Here is a 21,733-nt window from a genome sequence, read left to right as displayed (position 1 = left end):
GGAGGGGTCCTTCCTTATTGTTGTCGCTGTGGGATCGTGCTGTGTTGCCGGCGGGAGGTCGGAGGCAGACTTGGGTAATATTTAGCTGCGAGTTTTCACTTGGTATACATCTTCGGGTGATCTTGCGCTTTATCCGTTAACACGGAGTTGACTCTCCGCTGGGAATCTTATTATTGCCTATTTTTATTCAGGTAACCTGCCCAATGATCCAAAAAAACAGTACATCTCACGTAAGATAACAAAATGTGAGGCTGGATGAACACATCAGGCCAAGCAGCATCTCAGGAGCACAAAAGCTGACGTTTCGGGCCTAGATCCTTCATCGGCTTTTGTGCTCCTGAGATGCTGCTTGGCCTGCTGTGTTCATCCAGCTTCACACTTTATTATCTCGGATCCGATACAAACGTGTTGGATGATGTTGCAGGTCCGAGGAGCCGAATGGTCATGCGTGGTAGATGGGACGTGCTGCACAACATTCGTTTTCTGTTGTTCTAAAAGAGAATACATATCTGCAGATTCCTGGGAAGTGGTGGATGGGGAACAGCCACTGCACCATTCTGGGATCTGGCTCTGAATCCAGTTACGTGAGATGTACTAGAGATAATGGGACCTGCAGATGCTGGAGAATCCAAGCATCTTAGGAGCACAAAGCTGACGTTTCGGGCCTAGACCCATCATCCGAAAAGGGGGATGGGGGAGAAGGTTCTGAAATAAACAGGGAGAGAGAGGGAGGCGGATCCTGGCCGTTACCGTCCTGCCAGCATTTCCACCCTAAATGCTGGGCCTCCTTGTTCATCAAAGCATCGAACGCTGCCCTAAAGAAATTCAGTGGCACAAATTCCAGTCCAGTGCTTTTTGGGGATCAGAATTTTACAGACTCCCTCGTCCCATGAAGAGAAGAAATCTATAGAATCAGAATTCCTACAGCGTGGAAACAGGTCATTCGGCCCAACAAGTCCAAACCACTCCTCTGAAGGGTATCCCACCCAGACCCATTTTTCCTAATTTCCCCATCTCTAACCCACCTAACCTAAATATCCCTGGGCACTATAGCATAGCCAGTCCATCTACCCTGCATATCTTTGGACTGTGGGAGGAAACTGGAACACCTGGAGGAAACCCACGCAGACACAGAGAGAATGTGCAAACTCTACATAGACAGTTGCCTGAGGCTGGAATTGAACCCAGGTCCCTGGTACTGTGATGCAGCAGTGCTAACCACTGAGCCACCATGCTGAAAATCTTAAGTGACTCCTTATTTTTAAATAGTGTTTCCTAATTAATTCCACTAGGGGGAGCATATTCTTATTCCCTCATCCCATCAAGTCCCTTCTGGATCTGATAACATCAGCTCTCATACTTTTAAACTCCAATGGATACAGACCCAAACTGTCCAAGCTTTTCTCATAAGACAACTCCTTCATTCTAGGAATCCGTTGAATGAACCTTCTCTCAATTGGCTTAACAAATTATGATCAAGATAATGGGAACTGCAGATGCTGGAGAATCTGAGATAACAAAGTGTGAAGCTGGATGAACACAGCAGGCCAAGCAGCATCTTAGGAGCACAAAATGGCCTCCTGTGTTCATCCAGCTCCACACTTTGTTGTCAACAAATTATAACCTATCTTCACTAAGGAATCCACAACAGTAATCCAAATGCGATCTCACCAAGGTGTGCACTTGTAACAGACTTCCTTACTGTATAATGCATTCTTCTTACAATAAAGGCTGACATTTTATTTGCCTTCCTGATCAGTTACTGTATCTGTGTGCCAATGTTTTGTGATTTCATGTATGAGGACACACGCATTCTTCTGTACCACAAAGTGTGGAGGCTGGTACAATAACAACATTTAAAGGCATCTGAAATGGGTCCCCAAATAGGAAGGGTTTAGAGGAATATGGGCCAAATGCTAGCAAATGGGATTAGATTAATTTCTGATATCTGGTCAACATGGCTGAGTTGAACTGAAGGGTCTGTTTCTGTCCTGTAAAACTCTGTGTCTCTCACCTCTACATAATATGCTGCTTTTCTGTTCTTCTGCCATGTTGGGCAAGTTTATGTTTATCCACATTATACTTGTGATGAGACTATGGCTTTACGGGGTGCATTTTGTCCTTTTTTATGAAAAGTGGTTGGGACAGAGGTGATGAGAGATCTGTTCCAAGCCAATAAAATAAACAGCTTGTCAGGCCTTGGGATTTTTTTTTAAGTTGGAGCAATAAAGTCAACACGAAGGGTTCAGGTCAAGCTCCCACAGAACCAAGATTTTAGTTTAACTTTCATTAGCTGTTGGGTCTTGGGAGCTGCTTGAAGTTCTTTTTATTAGGAATTGACTAATTAAATTGCATGTGAGGCAGTTTATTTTACTGATTTGCCTTTGCGATGGATGTGTTAGTGGGATGTTACCATCTTGAAACAGTTGCTGGTTAGTAGTTAAGTAATTTACTATTCAGTTAAGATTTCCAATAGGATTAAGTTATTCCAATTCATCTTTGTTTTGTTTGTATTTTGACCATAGTGTAAGAATAAAGTGTATTTTGCTTCCAGCTTGGTGTTTTGACTAATTAAATTGCATCCAGAACACACTGCTTTGCACTTGTCTTTAAAAGTAAGAAAAAGGTGGGGTCTAGGCTATCTTCTTAATATATTTTAAGGGTATTTCATCTGGACCATAACATTACCGAGTATGCAAAAGCTGTGTCTACTCACCTACCACTTTGCAAACTCTGCATGTCTTCTGTATAACCTATGCATATCCAGATTTTTGGGACCATGCAATCTGACCCTTCATCCAAGTTCTTGATAGAGGTTAATTAGTTAGCTGAGACTTGAGACCCTAGCAGTAATCGCTATGGTTAGTTTGCCAGTGTTTATTCATATGAAATGAGGTTTTCTTTATAAATGAATTATCTTATAGAATTTTGAACACACCCATCTTTGGTGAATATAATGAGCAAGATGAGAACCACAGTGATACTTAGAAAAGCATCATTAAAAAGAAATAAGAATGGGAATAGTTCATCACAGAGCAAGAAGTTATGTCAAGAACAAATCAAAGAAGGTGGGTAGTAAAGTCTGAAATAGTTACTAACAATTTCAGATAACGTTTTTTACAATTTTCTTCATTTACATTGTATTGATTTTTGTAGCTCTCTGAATGTTTGATGTACTGTGTCCTATTATGCACTTTGTCAAAATAAAGCTGGCACTCCATGCGTTTTCAACGAATTAGGACCAGCCTCACAATATTTGGTCGTGTATTTCAGTCAATGACATGAAAATATGTTTACCTTTAATATATAAAGTAAATGATCTGCAATTTCTGTATATCAATAAAAGCTGCCATTGCTGTGATATTTGTTGTTAACCTTTACAGAGTTACCAAGGATATTAACTGGCAAGGAAGCTGCCTACCATTCCTTTAAGGATTTGACTGAAATCCATTCCTTTAGGGCGAACCTTCTGTCCTGGTATGATAAAAGCAAACGAGAATTACCTTGGCGGAGCATGGTATGATCTGAGTGTCCAAATTTCATTGATGTGCCTACCCTAAATTGCCCACATTAATGTTTATTATTTTAGAATGTCTAATTAATGCAACATTTCATTTCTAGGCTGTGACAGAATCTGATTTGAATAAAAGGGCTTATGCAGGTATTGTGAACGCTATTTTGGTTATTACTTTCTACCTCATCCCATTATTTCTGCTGTTTAATCCCATGTCTCCTCTAGCTAGCTAAAAAGGCAAGCGGTTGAACAGTTTTAAGGTTTCTGGTTATATTAGTGTTTGACATGGTCAAGAACGTGTATGAACGCACCATCGTCTGCATGAAAAAGTTGCCCCTTAGATCCCTTTTAAATGTTACCCCTCTCATCTTAAACCTATGCCCTCTAGTTTTGTCTGCTATCCTGTGGAAAAGATCTTGGCTATTCACCCTATTTGTGCCCCTCACGATGTTATAAACTTCAATAAAGCCCCTTTTAGCCTCTGATACTCTAGGGAAAGTATCCCTAGCCTATTAAGCCTCTCCCTATACTTTGAACTCTCCAACCCTTGAGACCTCTTTGTAAATATTTTTCTGAACCCTTTTAAGTTTAACAGCATCCCTCCTAAAATGGGAGAACCAGAATTGAACGAGGGGTCATAGCTTAAAAATAAGGTGTCATCCATTTAATACAGAGGCGAGGAAACTTCTTTTTGTCATTCAGAGGGTTGTCAGTCTTAGGAATTCCCTGCCTCAAAAGGCAGTAAATGCAGAATCTTTTAAGTATTTTTAGGGCAGAGGTAGGTATATTCTTGATTACCAAAAGGATGAAAGATTATCAGGGATATGCAGGAATGTGGAGTTGAGGTTAAAATCAGATCAGCTGCAATCCTATTGAATGGCAGAGCAGGTGTAAAGGGCTGAGTGTTCAAATCTTTTTCCTTGTTCATATGTTCCTAAGACCTACTCTGAGTTTGATATTCCTCACATAGGAACTGTGACCAATGGATCTAGTCACAGCAGGGGTAATTGTCATTGTGGCCGTGTAGTAGAAGGGTTGAGAAATTGAGGCAGATCAAATGTGTCACCAAGCTCAGGACTAGTAACAACATCCAGTGCCAGCTGGATAGCAGCCAAAGATCACCCAAGGACATGGAGGAGGTACAGGAGACGAGAATCTATTGTCCTTGACACTATTTTCTCCACTTTGATGAGGCAGATTGCCACCACAGACAGAGGATGCCCCTGGAAACTGTTATGGAACTATATCATCTGCTGAAGTGGGACTTGCAACCTGAAGGGATTGGTGGCTGTCCTTACCCAGTGACTGTCAAAGTTACAGCTGCATTAAATTTTCATGCAACTAGCTACTTCCACGAATTTACTGGAGACCTGTGTGAGCTCTATCAACTATCAAACCAGAAAGTATCTAAACTGTTACTGATGTAGTTTATGACAGACTACATTGATTCATCTCGCTTCTTCATAATGAGGTCAAAGCTGCAGCATGGGCAGTAGGCTTTGCCAACATAGCTGGCTGTCCCAGTGATACAGAATGCATGTTATGTTGTGAGCACAATATTATAATGTTACCAAATTCATCAATAGAAAAGAGTTCGACTCCATTAACATACAAGTCATTTATGATCATCACTACCGCACTTTAGAAGTCTGTGCCAGATAGCCTGGGATCTACTTTAATGTCTCTCTTCTTGAGAACTCTCATGTTCCTGTTTCAATTCAAGGACCTTACAGGGATGGCTACTGGGAGACAAAGGCTACCCTTTGCAATCGCAGCTGATGATGCTATTATGCACATCTCTGACTGAGGCTGAAGTAGATGCAATGCAGCCTATTCTTTGACAAGGGATATTATGGGACAAATGACAAATCGCTCGAAGATGAGATTCTGTTGCTTGGATTGGTCTGAAGGGGTCTTGTGGTATACTCCTGAGTGCTCTTTATAGCCATTTTTGGTAAAATTCAGTTTGATGTTACAATATTTCTTGACCACTAAGATTGGCCCTGTGATCCTCCTTACTGTATAACTAGAAAGATTTGTCATTAATTTGTTTGCATGCTATTCCTTTTACATGTCCCTTTCCTCAGCTTCTCTTGTGAGGCACTGCCAATTCAATTCTGGCAGCTGGAGAGTGTGTGAGAGAGCTGTATTACTAACTTTTCAGGGCAAAATACGTGGCTTCCTTAATCTCACTCTCAGTAAGTTTCCTGAAATGAATTGAGATCATTGGCACCACTGGACTTTTTTCTCACATCTTCTGTGGATCTGTTGTTGGCTAATAAACTAATTGTTGTTGTGATTAAACAACAACTCCACAAACGTTATCCCATGCGGCTGCTGGGATAATCGAAGACAAACTTGAAGAACTGACTTTTTAAAAATATGCCTAACAATTGCTAGATCCCCATGACTTTTTAAAAAAACTTATGTAAATATTCTGATTTGTAAAACCTTAGCCTTATCTTCCTTCACAGTTTGGGTGTCTGAGATCATGTTACAGCAAACACAGGTAGCTACTGTGATCAACTACTATAACAAATGGATGCAGGTAAAAAAAATCTCAATGGCGTCATTTTAACAATAATTTTGATTGGTGCAGGCAGCACAAGTCTTCATATTCTGTCACTGCTTTCACTTTCAGAGATGGCCAACCTTGCAGGATCTTGCTAAAGCCACTGTTGAGGTAAAGGGTCCTTTCATCACCTGTTTATAATAATTTCAGTCAATTCGAAATAGCAGCGTTTTTCTGAACAAATGCTGTGAATTGCTGTTTCCAAAGGCAGCTTTACTTCTCCTCACTTCCTTTACCAGGATGTTGCCTGGTTTGGAGCAAAGGTCTTATGAGGAAAGGCTGAGGGACTTGGGTCTGTTCTCATTGGAAAGAAGAAGGCTAAGAGGGGATTTAATAGAGACATACAAGATGATCAGAGGATTAGATAGGGTGGACAGTGAGAGACTTGTTCCTAGGATGATGATGTCGGCTTGTACGAGGGGGCATAGCTGCAAATTGATGGGTGATAGATTTAAGACAGATGTCAGAGGCAGGTTCTTTACTCTGAGAGTAGTAAGGGTGTGGAACGCCCTGCCTGCCAATGTAGTTAACTCAGCCACATTAGGGGCATTTAAACAGTCCTAGGGTAAGCATATGGATGATGATGGGATAGTGTAGGGGATGGGATTAGATTAGTTCACAGGCCAGGGCACCTTCGAGGGCTGAAGGCCCTGTTCTGCGTTGTATTGTTCTATGTTCTATGTTTTATTTTGCACTATATTGCAGGAAAGAATTCATGTTTTCAAAGGAAAGAAAAGTTTGAGTGTTCCATGGAGCTTTATTGCATCATTCTGAAAGGCCTCACATGGTGAATTGTGAGCCTTCTCCACTTCTGTTTGCCCATTCCCAGCAGAATTACCAGTTTACGGACATATGTTTATCAGATCTAACATTATAGGAAGTGTTTGTGATAGTCTGTCCAGGATAGATTCATTCATTTTCTGGATTTAAGTAGAGGATTTCTCCAATGTGTCCATGTCACTTTAGAGGCAACTAATGACAATGACATCATGTTCTTTTGTAACACATTTGAGTGTGAACTGAGTTTACTCATTTCCTGCCATATACTGAACAAGCAGCAAAAGTGATTTGTTGAAGTCAGTACAAACAACAGAACGGCTTTAAATTAGTTCATGAAAGAGTTAATCTATCCAGTTGATTGCTTTGATTTGTTTTCTTTGTAGATGTTCCTTACGCCCAAAACATTAATTAGTATGACAAAAATGTCACATACTTGCATCTATAAATCTCTGGAAATAGCCTGACTTATTAGAAGTTAGTTTGAAAGAAAACTATACCTTGCTTGAATGAAGAAACACAATTAGAACATAAAGTACTTTTTTTTAAGAAAATAAAACACACTGGGTTAGAAATTTATCACTAGCAATGATGTAAAACAGACAGTATCTGGCTGAGTTTTTTCAGCATTTTGCATGTTTGTTTCATATTTCTAGCATCTGCAATGGTTTGCTTTAACTGCATTGCCAGTCCGTTACCAAAGTATTTAATTCTATTGATTTGCAATGGAACTGAATATCAGGAAGTGCACACAACAGATTACCAACCCAGTACTGACCCCAAACTCTTATGAAATTATGAAGTATGACTGTGAAACATTCTCTCATTTCTAGCAAGAAAACACACAAATCTGGAGTCAATTCAACTGTGTGACTCTAAAGGTGTAATCGCTAAAATTAAAATTGGTTCTTTGTTACTTCACCCTACTTCTTTTTATGCCATAATGTAATAAATTGTCTCCTTAATGCTGGTTTTGCAGCAAGTGAATGAAATGTGGTCGGGCCTAGGATATTATTCCAGAGGAAGAAGATTGCATGAAGGAGCACAAAAGGTATTGGAGACATTCTTAGATGCCTGTACAACTGATATTGAAGTGCCCATCGACCATGATTTAAATGACGGAGTGGACTCGATGGGCCAAATGGCCTTACTTCCACTCCTATGTCTTATGGTGTTATAAAAATGCCCATAATTTATGAGAGAGGAACATATAAATACGCTACAAAATATTAACAAAACCCAGGCAGTGCACAGTGAGGTTTGGCTGTTGCTCTGTCACAGGATATTAGCAGTCCAGATTATGACCTCCGTTGTCTGTGTAATGAGTTCCTAATAACAGTTCTGGTGCTGTGAGAAGAACTGTACAAAGGCCACATATGTCTTTGTAAGAAAATGACAAAGAATCATAGAACTGTTCGAACTCATTCTTTATTACTGCATGACCAGATTCAAAGCAAGTTGGAGGAGACGTCTGAATGACACCTGTGCCACCCTTTAAACCAGGGAAGGCCCATACTATCAAAATCATATTAGAAAGAGGTAAAGATTTGATTTAGACAATGCAAAATTCTGTGATCTTTAAATGCATTTCCCTCCTCATAGGTTATAGCAGAATTCAAAGGTGAGATGCCAAAGTCTGCAGAGGAGCTACAGAAGCTGTTGCCTGGTGTTGGAAGATACACAGCTTCTGCCATTGCCTCAATCGCATTTGGACAGGTGAGGAAAGAACTTATCAGGCTTTTCTCTTTGTCTGCATGGTTACATCGCTATATTTTCTGTCAAATGTCATAAACTCAACATTTATGTGTTAGGAAGCATTCTTATTGGGAACTAGACTTTGTAGCATAAACTGTACTCAGTTGGTAAATAATTGGGAGCTCTGGCATGGGAAATACTTTACTGCCAGTATTATAGGAAAAATCTAGTTATGTTTTCAATTTTAAAATAATAACTGCACTGAAAGATTGTATTGATTCTCAGTGTCTGGACGATCTTAGTAACTCTAAATGAACTATATTCAAGCAAGAGTCAAGAGGGAAATGAAAAAGAGGAATGAAAAGAGAATCAAGAAGGCAACCAGTTTAGGCAAAGAAAAACAGTTGTTGGTGTTTGTATACGTGCTTTCTTATACTTCGAGAAAGAAAGAAAACCTGGTATTTAAGTAGTGCATTTCTTGATGACAGAGTAATCCAGATGTTGATTTATAACCAATAACATACTTTTAAATTACAGTTGCTGTAATGTAAAGATGCAGTGCGGCCAATTTTCATACAGCAAGTTCCCAAAAGCAGAAAAGTGACAGTGATTTTAACTGATGGATAAATATTGGCGAGGACAGTAGGGAAAACTACCTTGTGTTCTTCTTTGAAATAGTGCCATGGGATCTTTCATCTCTGCCTGAGAGAGATGGGCATCGGTTTGCATATCTTATCTGAGGAACATTTTTTTCTAAGTTAAATAGTTTGACTATGAGCATTTAGAATCTTTAAACACCTATTCCATGGAGCAAAAGTTTCAATGGAGCATTTCACAATAATGAGAGGGCAATAGACCACAAAGGTAGGTATGAATAGGCAATGTAATAAGAGAACACTGCCGTTTTATTCAGTGGAATTTGCATTTGGAAAGTACACAGTTCATTGATGTGCTTCTAAATTGTTATGCATTATTTATTCTCTTCTAATAAATCTAAAAATCACATCTTTCTGCTGGAAAAACTAGCAGTGGAGATTCGAATGTGAAGCTTTACTTCTTGTAGGTAACTGGGATAGTGGATGGGAACGCTGTACGGGTGCTGTGTCGTGTTAGAGCAATTGGAGCAGACAGCACCAGCCCAACAGTGTTCGAAGCACTTTGGTAGGATTCGCTTTTCTCTTACTGATGTACACTGCATACTGACGAGCGGCATGTTCAGATTTTTTAAAAAGCAACTATCCCTTTAATTCTGATCTCCCTGATGATTTTGACAATTTCCCCTATTTATCTAGCATTGCTCTTTGTGGGTGGATGTTACAATCACAGATCTGTGACAAAACTGTTTACTGAATGAATTTAAACGAATAAATCTTGCAGTCTTAATTTATGCAGCAGAAACAGAAATTGCTGGAACAGGTCTGTAGGTCTGGCAGCATCTGTGAGGAGAAATCAGACTTAATGCTTCGGGTCGAGTGACCCTTCCTCTGAACTTGGACCTGAGGAAGGGTCAATTGACCTGTAACATTAAACTCTGATTTCTCTGCACAGATGCTGCCAGACCTGCTGAGCTTTTTCCATCAACTTCTGTTTTTGTTTCTGATTTACAGCATCTGCAGTTCTTTCGGTTCTTGTTTTATGCAAGTGAATTTGGCTTATCTCCTAAAGCCTAGAGCGACAAAAATAATTGAGATGGACTTTGTGATCTGGCATTCAAATTAACTTAGGTATTGAGATCTGAGCTGCTGTTATTATTTTAACCACAAATGTGCAATGCTGATTCGGAAGTTTTCCATTGAAGAAAACACAGAAATGCTTAAATTTTGATGCAAATGTCTTACACTGATATTTCAAACTTAGCAATATGGTGTCGTTTCATTGCAGGATGTTGGCAAATATCTTGGTGGAGCCATTTAGACCAGGGGACTTTAACCAAGCTATAATGGAGTTGGGTGCTACTGTCTGTACTCCCAAGGCTCCACTTTGTTCAGAATGTCCTGTTCAGGCCCACTGTAGAGCTTACCAACAGGTTGGTTTTGAACTGTCGTTGAAAGAGATAATGGAACTGACTATACAAAGTAGAATGTACACTAACTGCCAACTTCTATAAACAAGACAAATTCCTGTGCAACCTGGGATTATTTCATCAGTTGGCTGCTTTTACCATTGATGAGCACAACTGCTCTTGACTGAGTGATCCAAATTCTCACAAGTGTGGTCATGTTCAGATTTCAATCCCAGCAAACATACCTCTGAACTAGGTTCAGCTGACTCAGCCCCAAAAAGAAATAACATAGCACCATGATTTTATCAGTGACAACTCGTGACATCTTCCCACTATTTTCACAAGTGCAGCTCTCTCCATAGTGTTCCACATGAGGTCATTCCAGTGTTGCTGTACCCTAAGCTTTCACTACTACTCACCTTAGCATTCCATTTGTGTAGTAATTTATCTCAGCAGTTTCTAATATACCTTAATTGTCTTCGTTAATTGCCTTCAGACATTGCTATTCCTTCCTGGATTTGATAGCCCCTCTTAAATGACAAGAATGCCATCCTACAGCTATCAAGCCTCACAGCTTTCTCCAACTTTAATTATCAGAACTCGCCTTTTACCTGAAAATATTTCTGCTGTAGTCTTTTTAACTTGGGCATTAAAACTTGCAAGGCATATACGTAACCATGTGTTAATTAGCTACTAATAGTTGTTCAGATCTCAGAGTCATTGGGGCGTGGTATGATGTGAGTTATTCATGGTGAGGGTAAGGAATATTGAAATGGAATCAAAGGGACTTTAATCTGCCTCCTACCCCAGGCAAACATTATTTTGGTTCTTTTGGAGGTGCCACTGTGTAAAAGGAAGAAGAAGCTTCTGTTTTCAGACACTGACATTCTTCAGCCTTTTGGGTTTCCCCAATTTAACTATCCACTTGGAAATTAAGCCTGAAGAGTTTAAGCTGCTTAAAAACCCAACAGGTTAATCTAATTTTTTTAAAAACAACTGTGCAATGGAAAGGGTTGAAAGAAAATGGCAAACATTATAGCTAATGCATAATGCCATAATCTCTGCATAAGTTACGTTTCCCACTTTACAATAATGACGATACTACAGTGACTGCAAAGCCCTTTTGAGAGGTTCTGACATTGCAAAAGACACTACGTAAATACTAACCTTTCTTCTGTGAATGCTCATTTCAGGTTACAAAGGAACAGGAATCAGTCTCAAAAATGCTGTTGAGCAATACCTTGTCAAAAATTTCCTCCACCCCAGATATTGAAGAATGTGGTAAGAGTTATCAATAACTACCAAACAACCTACCTATAGGAAATATTAATTGGGGACACATGGAACATATAAACAATTTATGATTTTGTGATTTTTTTAAAAAACTAATTCCTTTTTTAAATTCTCTCATGACACAAATAATAAAAATTCGCCCTTTAATTTCTGTATCTTTTTTGTACTGTCCTGAAGAAATAAAACGATAATTTGTTTTTCCATAATTTATTTATTAGAACCCTAGATCTGGAGTTCCAGTTTTGGAGAATTGCAGAAAGTAAATCTTCCTAGTGATCCCCTGAAATTGTCATTGTCTGGGAACTGTACTATTTCTATGCAAACTTCAGATTTTTGGGAGCAGGGATTTCAGGAATCCAGTCCAAACTGATCAAATCTCCAAAAGTGATATGAATTGTTTGATATAAATGGTGACATTATAGATTACCGTGGTCCTCTGTCCAATAACTTCCAAAGGCAGGACATACCAATCTCTAACCATATTTCATGATAAGCCAACAGTGATTACCCAATAAAATAATACTTCAATTTGATGTTGCAGAACATTGCTCCTTATGCTTGCCTGACAAAGAATCCTGGATTAGTAGTCTTGGGGTAATGAACTTCCCAAGGAAAGCTGCAAAGAAACCACCACGAACAGAACGAACGTTGATCTGTGTGGTTACACGGAAGAGGAATGCCAGTGATGCGGAAGAATACTTCCTAGTTCAGAGACCTCACGTTGGTACCTACTGTCAACTGAAAACATTTTGAGTGGAGGTGGTGTGGGAAGAGAGAGATTGTAATTCTGTTATGTTTGCTTTACACACCTTTGAGATTTAAAGCAATAGTAGTATATGAAAACGGTGACATCAAGTGTACATAATAATGGAGTCAATGTCTGGACACTTGTTATCTGAGAACGTGTTGCACTAAATTAATGAGAACTCCAATAGTAAAGGAACAGGTTTCACCATGTGCTAAGCTAATTGCAGCATTGATGTACATGCCAAAGGGGGCACAGATTTGAAGGTTAAGGATTACAGAAACAAGGCAATTATTCGTAGTTTCCATCAGAGGAACTAGAATGTCATGTGTGAATAGTAGATGCATTATCAATGAAAATGTAATTGGTAATTGATCTTTGATTTCCTTTTCTTTGAAACCTTTTGCTGTGTCTTTCTGATTACCAGGACTGTTAGCTGGAATGTGGGAGTTCCCTAGCATTCTGTTGGAAGTTGAGATGACGGAAAAGGAACAGAAATGTGCTGTTTTAGATCGACTTACAGAATTATTGGGGAGTTCAGTTGCAGAGAAAAATTTACAGTACTTGGGGGAGGTGAGTTTGCAAGTGTTGTTAACTAAAAATAGAGGTCGTAATCAATTTTTGGAAAACAGAATTGGATTAAATGAGTCAAGATAAAGAAAATGTTTTTGCAGCAATGTTGTTCAGCACCTATGTATCTGAATGTAACTGGTATAATTATGCATTTAAAATTTTGCAGGTTTTATTGACATTAGCCAACTAAGGCGTGAACTGTGTAAGATCGAGATGGATTAGTCAGTTTATTTTTTTCTATTTTTTCTTAGGTGGTACATATCTTTTCTCACATTCACCAGACCTACCTTGTGTACAGTAATTCACTTGGTAGTGCACCGATTGATACTGTAAAGCTGGGGGAGACAAAATGTCCTCCCTTCCGCTGGGTAACCAAGTCTGAATTTCAACAATCAGCTGTGTCTACAGCCATGAAGAAGGTAAGACTCTAGACATGCTTAGCTCTGGGATTTGATGCGTGGCATGGGTGAAGTGACAAAAGAAAGGACAGGGTTCAGTGGCTGAGAATGCTTTAGATTATAACTTGAAGGTTCCTATTTGATGGTTTGTTACATCAGAGCAGCTTCTGTCATACTAAAAGCACTACTTCACTTCCTTTCCACAGGCAATAAATTGTGCATAAATGTGGGGTCTCAGAACTCTTCAATTTAAAATTAAAGGAGCTCTGGTGCGACAGATGTTTGGGATTTGGAAAGTTCTGAGGAAGGGTCACAGGACCTGGAATGTTAACAGATTTCTCTTCACAGATGCTGACAGACTTACTGAGCTTTACCAGCAATTTTGGTTTCTGATTAGAGCATCCTCAGTTCTTTTAGATTTTATTTGGGATTTGGAATATATTGCCTGTTTGGGCTTTTAAGAATCCTTACAGTCTGGAAACAGGCCATTCAGCCCAACAAGTCCACACTGTCCCTCCTAAGAGCACCCACCCAGACCCATCCTCCTACACTCTCCCTGTAACCTTGCATTTCCCCTGGCTAATCCACATAATTTACACACCCCTGGACACTGTGAGCAATTTAACATGGCCAGTCCACCTAACCCGCACATCCTTGGACTGTGGGAGGAAATCGGAGCCTCCAGCGGAAACCCACACAGACACGGGGGAGAATGTGCAAACTCCAAACAGATAATTGCCCGAGGTAGGATTCGAACCTGTGTCCCTGGCACTGTGAGGCAGCAGTGCGAACCACTGAGCCACCATGCCGCTCCACTTTAAGACAATATTGATTCAGAAATAGCCTTCAAAAGGGAGTTGATATTTATTTAACAGCGCAAATATTGCAAAATTTGAGGAAAGGACAGAGGGCTTTCAGAATTGCTGTTTAAAACGAGCAGCATAAACTCTGATCAGATGCATTACTGTACTAATCTATGGAGCAAAGCAACCGTGACTAGAGAAATTAAGGTTTGGGAATAAGGAAGGACAGCATTTTAAAATTACCATTATAGTTTCTGTGCATGGGCCTGAATAAGGTTAACTGACTGGGCAATGAGGTCATTCTTCATTCAAACTCACTAATAATCTAAGGTCTGTTACTAGGATTGTGATGGTAAAGGGCTTCAGCATTTAGAATTGTAGGTCAGTTTGCCACAGTGCTCCATTGGGAATAAATAGAACCGGTCTTGGAACCTAGTGTAAGTGTACCCCGAATCCCCAAATATAAACCCTGTGTAATCCTTTTCTGATCAAGAGTCTGGGCCGAAGCGTCAGCTTTTGTCCTCCTAAAATGCTGCTTGGCCTGCTGTGTTCATCCAGCCCCACACTTTGTTATTTTGGATTCTCCAGCATCCGCAGTTCCACTATCTCTAAACCCTGTATAATGGCAGGATTGAGATAGCAGTGAGATGTTTGAAGAGCTGTAGGCTTCAACCCATGTTCTTCCACTGTATGAAGCAACATGTTTGGACTTGACACAGTTAACTCCTAAGGATGGGTGATTTATATTTTTGGGTCAAATCTTACTGTTCAGTGTTTTGACTCTGATCTTCGTACTTTCAGGTATTACGATTATCTAGCCACTCAAGTATGGTTGAGAAGCTGTTGGATAAGGTAATATAAAACATCTTGCATTCATACACAACTTTACATTGGTATTATAAGATGCAATATGATGGTGGAGGTGAAACAGAGTTGGATGTTGGCTGCATTCAGGTAAAGCCTAATGCTGCAATTTATTTTTGCAATCTTTGATTTCTGTTTCCCACTGATTTTATATACCCTCCTGTTTCAATTTGGTGTGATATTAAATATAAGCACAATAGATTCACTAGCACTTCATGCTGTCAGAAGTTACAGGCTGGACCTTACTCTGTAACTGTGTTTGTCAAGTGAATATTTAAACCAAGCAGCCCAGGAAGTTTAGGATTTGTTGTTTGGACTGTGCTGAGATCCTACAGTGTGGTAGCAGGTTAGTTGATTCATCTAGTCTACACCAACCTTCTGCAGAGCATCTCAATCAGGCCCTCTTACGCTGTCTCTGTAGCCCTGCGTTTCCCATGGTTAATCCACCTAGCCTGCACATCCCTGGACACTATGGGAAAGTTAGCATGGCCAATCCATCTAATCTGTGGGAGGAAACCAGAGCATCTGGAGGAAACCCATGCAGACAGTGGGAGAATGTGCACATTCTGTACACACAGTCTCCGAAGGGTGGAACCGCACCCGGGCCCCTGGTAGTGAGGTAGCAGTGATAACCAGTAAGCCACTGAGCTGCCCGCGATAGATAGATGGTCTTTGTTAGGCTACTGTACACTTTAGTATTTTGGTTTTGAAATGAAGGAAAATCTGTGAAGGCTGCAGCTCCTGATACTTACTGTAAATGTCCACATATGAATGATGGGTAAGGATAGAATTGAATTTGATTATAATTCCCAATGTAATCAAATATCTTTTTGATATAGAACCAATATATGAATAATGCTCATAACTTTGTTTCTATTAAAGTTTATTTTAAATTTCTAGTTAAAACCAATTTAAAACAATTAATATTTTGATCCCTTTGCAGGATGACAAACGAGTCCGTGGCTCTGAAAAAAATAGAAAAGAACAGAAGGGAAGAAAACACAAAGCTCCAGCAGAGCATGGGGGGAGACAGCTCTCCATGGACAGTTTTTTCAGACCTACAGTGAAGGAGCCTCTATAGTTATCCAAAGTGAACAGTTGAATAGTGCTTCAGCAGACACAGGCCAGGCTATTCTTTCAACAGTGGATGAGAAGTAAGACTCTGTTAATGCCCCAAAAAATTCCCTTCACGTAAGGCTAATGGTACTCTAAAACTACTAACAGCACTCAAATAGTACTGTATTTTGTACCCTGCAGTAACCCTAACAGCAGTCAAATAGTATAGTATTTTGTACCCTGCTCCAGGTGTCATCTGTTTATGATTGTGTTGCAGTTCAAAAAAGTCAATTTGAGGCTAGAAATTCTTGGTTCTGCCTTGTACTCAGTATTGTGAGTGTGAATTTTTCTTTCATTTTTAGGTAAAGTACACTGGCAGTTATTTTGCAGTAACCAGATAATGGTTTTCAGATAATGAGCATTGTTTGTATTCCAGATTGTTTTTTCATTTGGGCAACTCTTACTGCATGCACACACTCTCCTCACACTCAATGAAGATAACTACCAAGACAAACCATGACTTGAAAGCAAATGCACACCAAATTTTAATGTCAATAACAGGTTCAAAGCCCTAAATAATAGGACACTGCATTATAAATGAGCTTTGATTGAAAAATCACTGCATTGAATGTGAGCTCAATAGTAGAGAAAGAGTGTTCCATTGAATGTGGGCTCTGAGGGATGGGGAGTGCGTGCAGTACTGAATGTAGACTCAGCAGTGGAGAGAGAGGTTTAATTGAATCCAGTCTCTGAGTGATGGAGGGACAGTGCTGCATTGAGTCTGGGATCAGTGAAGAAGAGAGCTTTGCATTGAATATTGGCTTAAGTGACAGAGATAGAACTGTGTTTATGGTGGCATGGTGGCATAGTGACAGAAAGAGCTTGTTGAATCTGGCATCCATATTGTAGAGAGAATGCTGCCTTGAATGTGGGTTCAGTAACAGAGTCATGATCGTAGGACTGTGGAATTTACAGCATAGAAACAGGTCCTTTGGCCAGCCATGTCTAACCAACAATCACCAAACTATACTAACCCCATTTACGTGGACTTGGTCCATAGTCTGGTGTGTTCTCGCAATCTCCTCCCTTGGCTCCTGTAGCAGTATGGGATACATCCCATCAGGCCCTGGAAATTTATGTACCTTTACATCCTCTAAAATATCTAATGCCTCCTCTTATTAATCTTAAGTTATCCTGAACAATTCTTGACTATGTTGAGAGTTTTGCATTGTGTGAGTTCAGTGTTGGCGAGAGAATTCTGCATTGAATGTTGGCTTGGTGATAGATGAAGTTGCAGTTATTGTGATCTTAGTGACAGAGCTTTGTGTTGAGGCTGGGCTCAGTGATATTGAGAGAATGGTGCTTTGAGTGTGGCTTCTAAGTGATGGAGAGTGAGTGCTGCATTGAGTGGGATTTAAGTGACAGAAAGTGAGTGCTGTATTGAGTGTCAACTGTAAGTGATGGTGGGCTCAGTGATGAGAAGAGCTTTACGTTGAGTGGCCTCAGTGATGGAGAGAGAATGCTGCATTGAGTGTGAGCTCTGAGTGATAATGAGAGAGTTGTGTATTGTATGTTGTCTCTACACCATAAACAGTTACTTATAATGGGTGTCACTGTCATTCATTGTTATTATAGAAAACAATCAAGAACGTTTTTTTGAAGCGAACAAAAACATGATTGCTAGAGAAACTCAGCAGATCTGGCAGCAGTTGTGAAGAGAGAAAAGAGCTAACATTTTGAGCCTGGTGACCTTTCTTGAGACCCTTCTGTTCTCTCTTCAAAGATACAGCCAGACCTGCTGAATATCTCCAGCAATTCTTGTTTTTGTTTCTGTAAGATCTTGAATATTCGCAGCTCGTTGTTTTATTTAAGGATATCTGTCTTCTTTTAAATTGTTTTGCAGTAAGTGTCAAATATATTTAATCATGGAGGTCAGGAGACTGGTGATTAACGTTTCAAACCAGGCTTTGTTTTTATTATTTTATTTCCCCCACTTAGCTACGTCGTTACATTTTAATCACTCCCAAGTATCCAATTCTTCAAGTGAATTATTTGGTTATATTATAGTCTTCCTTCAGACTATGTCATCAGGAGATAAAATCCACATGGTGCAGATAAAAACTGAAATGAATTCTATAAAACGTGCAACTGAAATTATTAACTAATGGGATTTTCATTTATAATTTAAGTTCGTATGTTTTTTATTTTTCAATAAGTATAAAGAACAGATGTAATGTGTAACATATACTTGCAGCATATAGAGATTTTACATGGAATTTAATGCATTTTAAAAAATTTACCTCCATTAACAGTTGGCTCTCTTTCAGTAAAATCTAGAACAATTGTCCGCTGTCTTCTTAATTATCCACTGAGTATCTTAATTCTGTGTTGATGCTCATACAGAGCAAACTAGTACAGAGGTTCAAAGTCAAGAGGGGCCATCTAGCCTGGAGTTCAACTGGAGCCCGTAGGTGACTGCTTTTAAGGGTCTTGTTCTATCATTATATGCATTGAACCAGCAATGGACATGAGTGATGCCATTTGGACAGACTGATAGACACAGTTTGCAGGCTGACAGCTTCACCCGACAGTGGAAGCTGCAGCAGGAAGGGAAAGATCCATCCACTGGCACCTCCCTGACCTTGACATGCTTGTCTCCCTGCCCCAATCATTTCCAGGACTTGTTGACGTCTAATTGGCCAGTCCGGTATCTCTTGGTGATGGGACCTGTGCCCTGCAGGCAAAGAATCCCACAGGAAATTTACATGAGCAAAGAATTCCATTGGCAGCTTGCAGACTGATTGTGAAATATTTGTGATGGGACTCCTGGAAATGGCTGTGGGGCTGTTACTGCCAGTATCTCAGTGGTTGGAGGGGCTTGCTGACATGTACAGGAAACTTTATGCAGTATTTTGGGCCAGTTGCCTTTGTGCTCTTTGTTCTTATGTACTAGAAATGGTTGATTCCAAAACAAAAAATGCATCTAGAAATTTGAGAAGCACAGCAGGAATTTGTCCCAGAAGAGAGAGATCGGTTCTCGATTGGTAATCAGGATTGATTTGGATCAGTGGTCATGGGGAGAAAGCAGGAGAATAGGGCTGTGAAACATACTAGCTGTAATCGCATATGGAGCAGGCTCCATGGACTGAATGGCATAACTCTGTTCCCATATTTTCTGGTTTTATGGTCTACTGCATGCGTCTGTGGAGCATCTTCACTGTATCACTTTTTTTAACCATGTATTACTGATGACTGTTTTTGTACATTTTTAAAGATGCATCTTTTCCAAATAAAAGTTATGGAGTAGGTCTGGTTCTTCTCATTCACAATCTGAAACCTACCAATTAAGGGGCACATACATATGATACATTAAACGATAAGAAAGAATTTATCTTGCATCCTCACTATTTCAAAGCTGTTAAAGAACTGAGGTGTTGTAATGTAGAAAATAAAAAAGGCGAAGCAGTGTCTCAAAGATAATATTAAGATAAATGATCAGGAAAACTTTAGTAACATTGAATGAGGATAAATGTTTACCTGAATACCAGCTAAATCCTTAACACTTTTACAGTGTTGTGATGGGATTATTTACATTGACCTGAGAGAGCAGTTGGAATCTTATTTGAAATGTGGAATGTTTGCATTAGAACACCAGTCTAACTAATATATAAAAATTTCTGGAGTAGAGTTTAAACTCATAATCTTTTAATTCAATGCTGAGAGAGCTACCACTGAGTCAATATTACGGACTCAGAGTGCATGTAATCACAGAAGAGGAGTATTACTTCAGGTTCATGTGGTCTTATTTCTTGATAATGGTGACCAACACTTAGAGCTATGGTTGTGCTTTTACTGGCAGTAATCCCTTCATCCCAAACTGTCACAGTTGTAAAGTTCAAACCTTGCACTGGGAGTCAAGTCTGAATCATAGAAACAAGAATAGATCTTTGAGGCTGCTGTGCTGTACAATTAGATTATGGGAGATCATTTACCTCAAAACCACTTTCCAGTACTATCTCCACTTTTTTAATGTGACTAATCTCGAGAAATTTCAGTTTTATGCCTTCAACATGCTGGATGATTGAGCTTCCACAGCACTCTGCGATTGACAGAGCTAAGTGATTCCACAATAAAGCAAATCAGTTGTGATGAAGAGCAGCACTGAATCTGAAAAGTTGACTCTGTGTTCTCTCTACAGATGCTGCCAAACCTGCTGAATTTCTGCAGCAATTTCTGTTTTTGTTTCAGATCTCAGATCCAGCCCTGCCTCATCCAGTTGTGAATTTTGGTGGACATTTGAACAAGTCACTGGAGGAGAAAGTTTCACAAATATCCCCAACCACAGTGATGGGGTGGTCAGTATATCAGTGCAAACAATAAGTCTGAAGCATTTGAAGCAATGATCAGCCGGAAGTGCCAAGTGGATAATCTATCTCAGCATCCTCCTGTAGTCTCCTGCATCACTGAAGTCAGTATCCAGGAAATTTGATTCACTCAAGATGATACCAAAAAATATCTGAAGACCCTGGATGCTACAAAGGCAATGAGTCCTGATAATATTCCAGCAATCGTACTAAGACTTGTGTTCCAGAACTTACTGTGCTTCAAACTGTTCAAGCCCAACTATAATACATGCAAAAACCTGTCAATGTGGAAACTTGCTCAGCTATGTCATCTACTCAAAAAGCAGGACATATCTAACCTGGACAATTACTACACATCAGTCTACTCTCAATCTCTTCTATAACATCCTGATGATTATCAGCAGAACCTTCAAGCAGCATTTGCTTCGAAATAATCTGCTCAGTTAGGGTTCTGCCACATCCAGTGAGCTCCAGAACTCATTATAGCCTTTGTTTAAAAAATGGACAAAAGAATTGAATTTCTGAGGTAAGGTGAGAATGACTGCCCTTGGCATGATGGTTGCATTGGACAGGGGTGGCATCAAGCTGCTCTAGAGAAGTTCAAATCAATAGGAATGAAAGCCCTCCAATGGTTGGAGTCATAGGAAGGCAATTGTGGTTGTTCAAGGTCAGACATCTCAGTTTTAGGACTTCACTCCAGGCTTTCTTCAGGGTAGCATCGTAGGCCTAACCGTCTTCAGCTGCTTGATCAATGATCTTCACTCCAGAAGTGGGAATGGTAGCTGCTGATTGCTGACGAACATTGTACAATCACAGCTGCTCAGCTACTGAAGCGGTCCATGTCCAAATGCAGAAAGACAGGAACAGTATCCAGGTTTGGGCTGACAAGAAATGAATATCATTCATGCTACTACAGAAGTGCTAGACAATGATCATTTTTAACAAAAGAAAATCTAACAATTGCCACTTGACAATCAATGCTATTACCATCATTGAATTCCCCCACGATAAACATTCTAGGAGTTACCAATGACCAGAAACCAAACTGGACCAACCAAAAGTTTGAGTTTCAGTTGT

General features: G+C 39.8%; 1 protein-coding gene across 2 annotated transcripts; it reads left to right on the top strand.

Moving 5' to 3' along the window:
* Positions 1-3: 3 nt before the first annotated feature.
* Positions 4-21,337, top strand: mutyh (mutY DNA glycosylase). 2 transcript variants are annotated; one of them, XR_007248419.1, is made up of 17 exons: positions 4-74; positions 2,925-3,068; positions 3,384-3,517; positions 3,622-3,661; positions 5,989-6,062; positions 6,156-6,197; positions 7,843-7,914; positions 8,466-8,579; positions 9,622-9,719; positions 10,440-10,584; positions 11,754-11,841; positions 12,395-12,577; positions 13,026-13,171; positions 13,423-13,590; positions 15,174-15,224; positions 16,180-16,390; positions 20,541-21,337. XR_007248419.1 is itself a non-coding variant. In XM_048539101.2 (16 exons), exons 2-16 carry the CDS (start codon positions 2,957-2,959, stop codon positions 16,315-16,317), a joined length of 1,605 nt encoding a protein of 534 aa, XP_048395058.1. In that variant the 5' UTR covers positions 4-74; positions 2,925-2,956; the 3' UTR covers positions 16,318-19,598. The 2 variants fall into 2 exon arrangements, 1 of the variants encoding a protein (XP_048395058.1); XM_048539101.2 differs by lacking the exon at positions 20,541-21,337 and having other exon boundaries at positions 16,180-19,598.
* Positions 21,338-21,733: the final 396 nt, after the last annotated feature.

Source organism: Stegostoma tigrinum, chromosome 8, assembly GCF_030684315.1.
Source record: "Stegostoma tigrinum isolate sSteTig4 chromosome 8, sSteTig4.hap1, whole genome shotgun sequence".
Lineage (NCBI taxonomy): Eukaryota > Metazoa > Chordata > Chondrichthyes > Orectolobiformes > Stegostomatidae > Stegostoma > Stegostoma tigrinum.
This window is presented reverse-complemented; position numbering and strand designations above follow the sequence as displayed.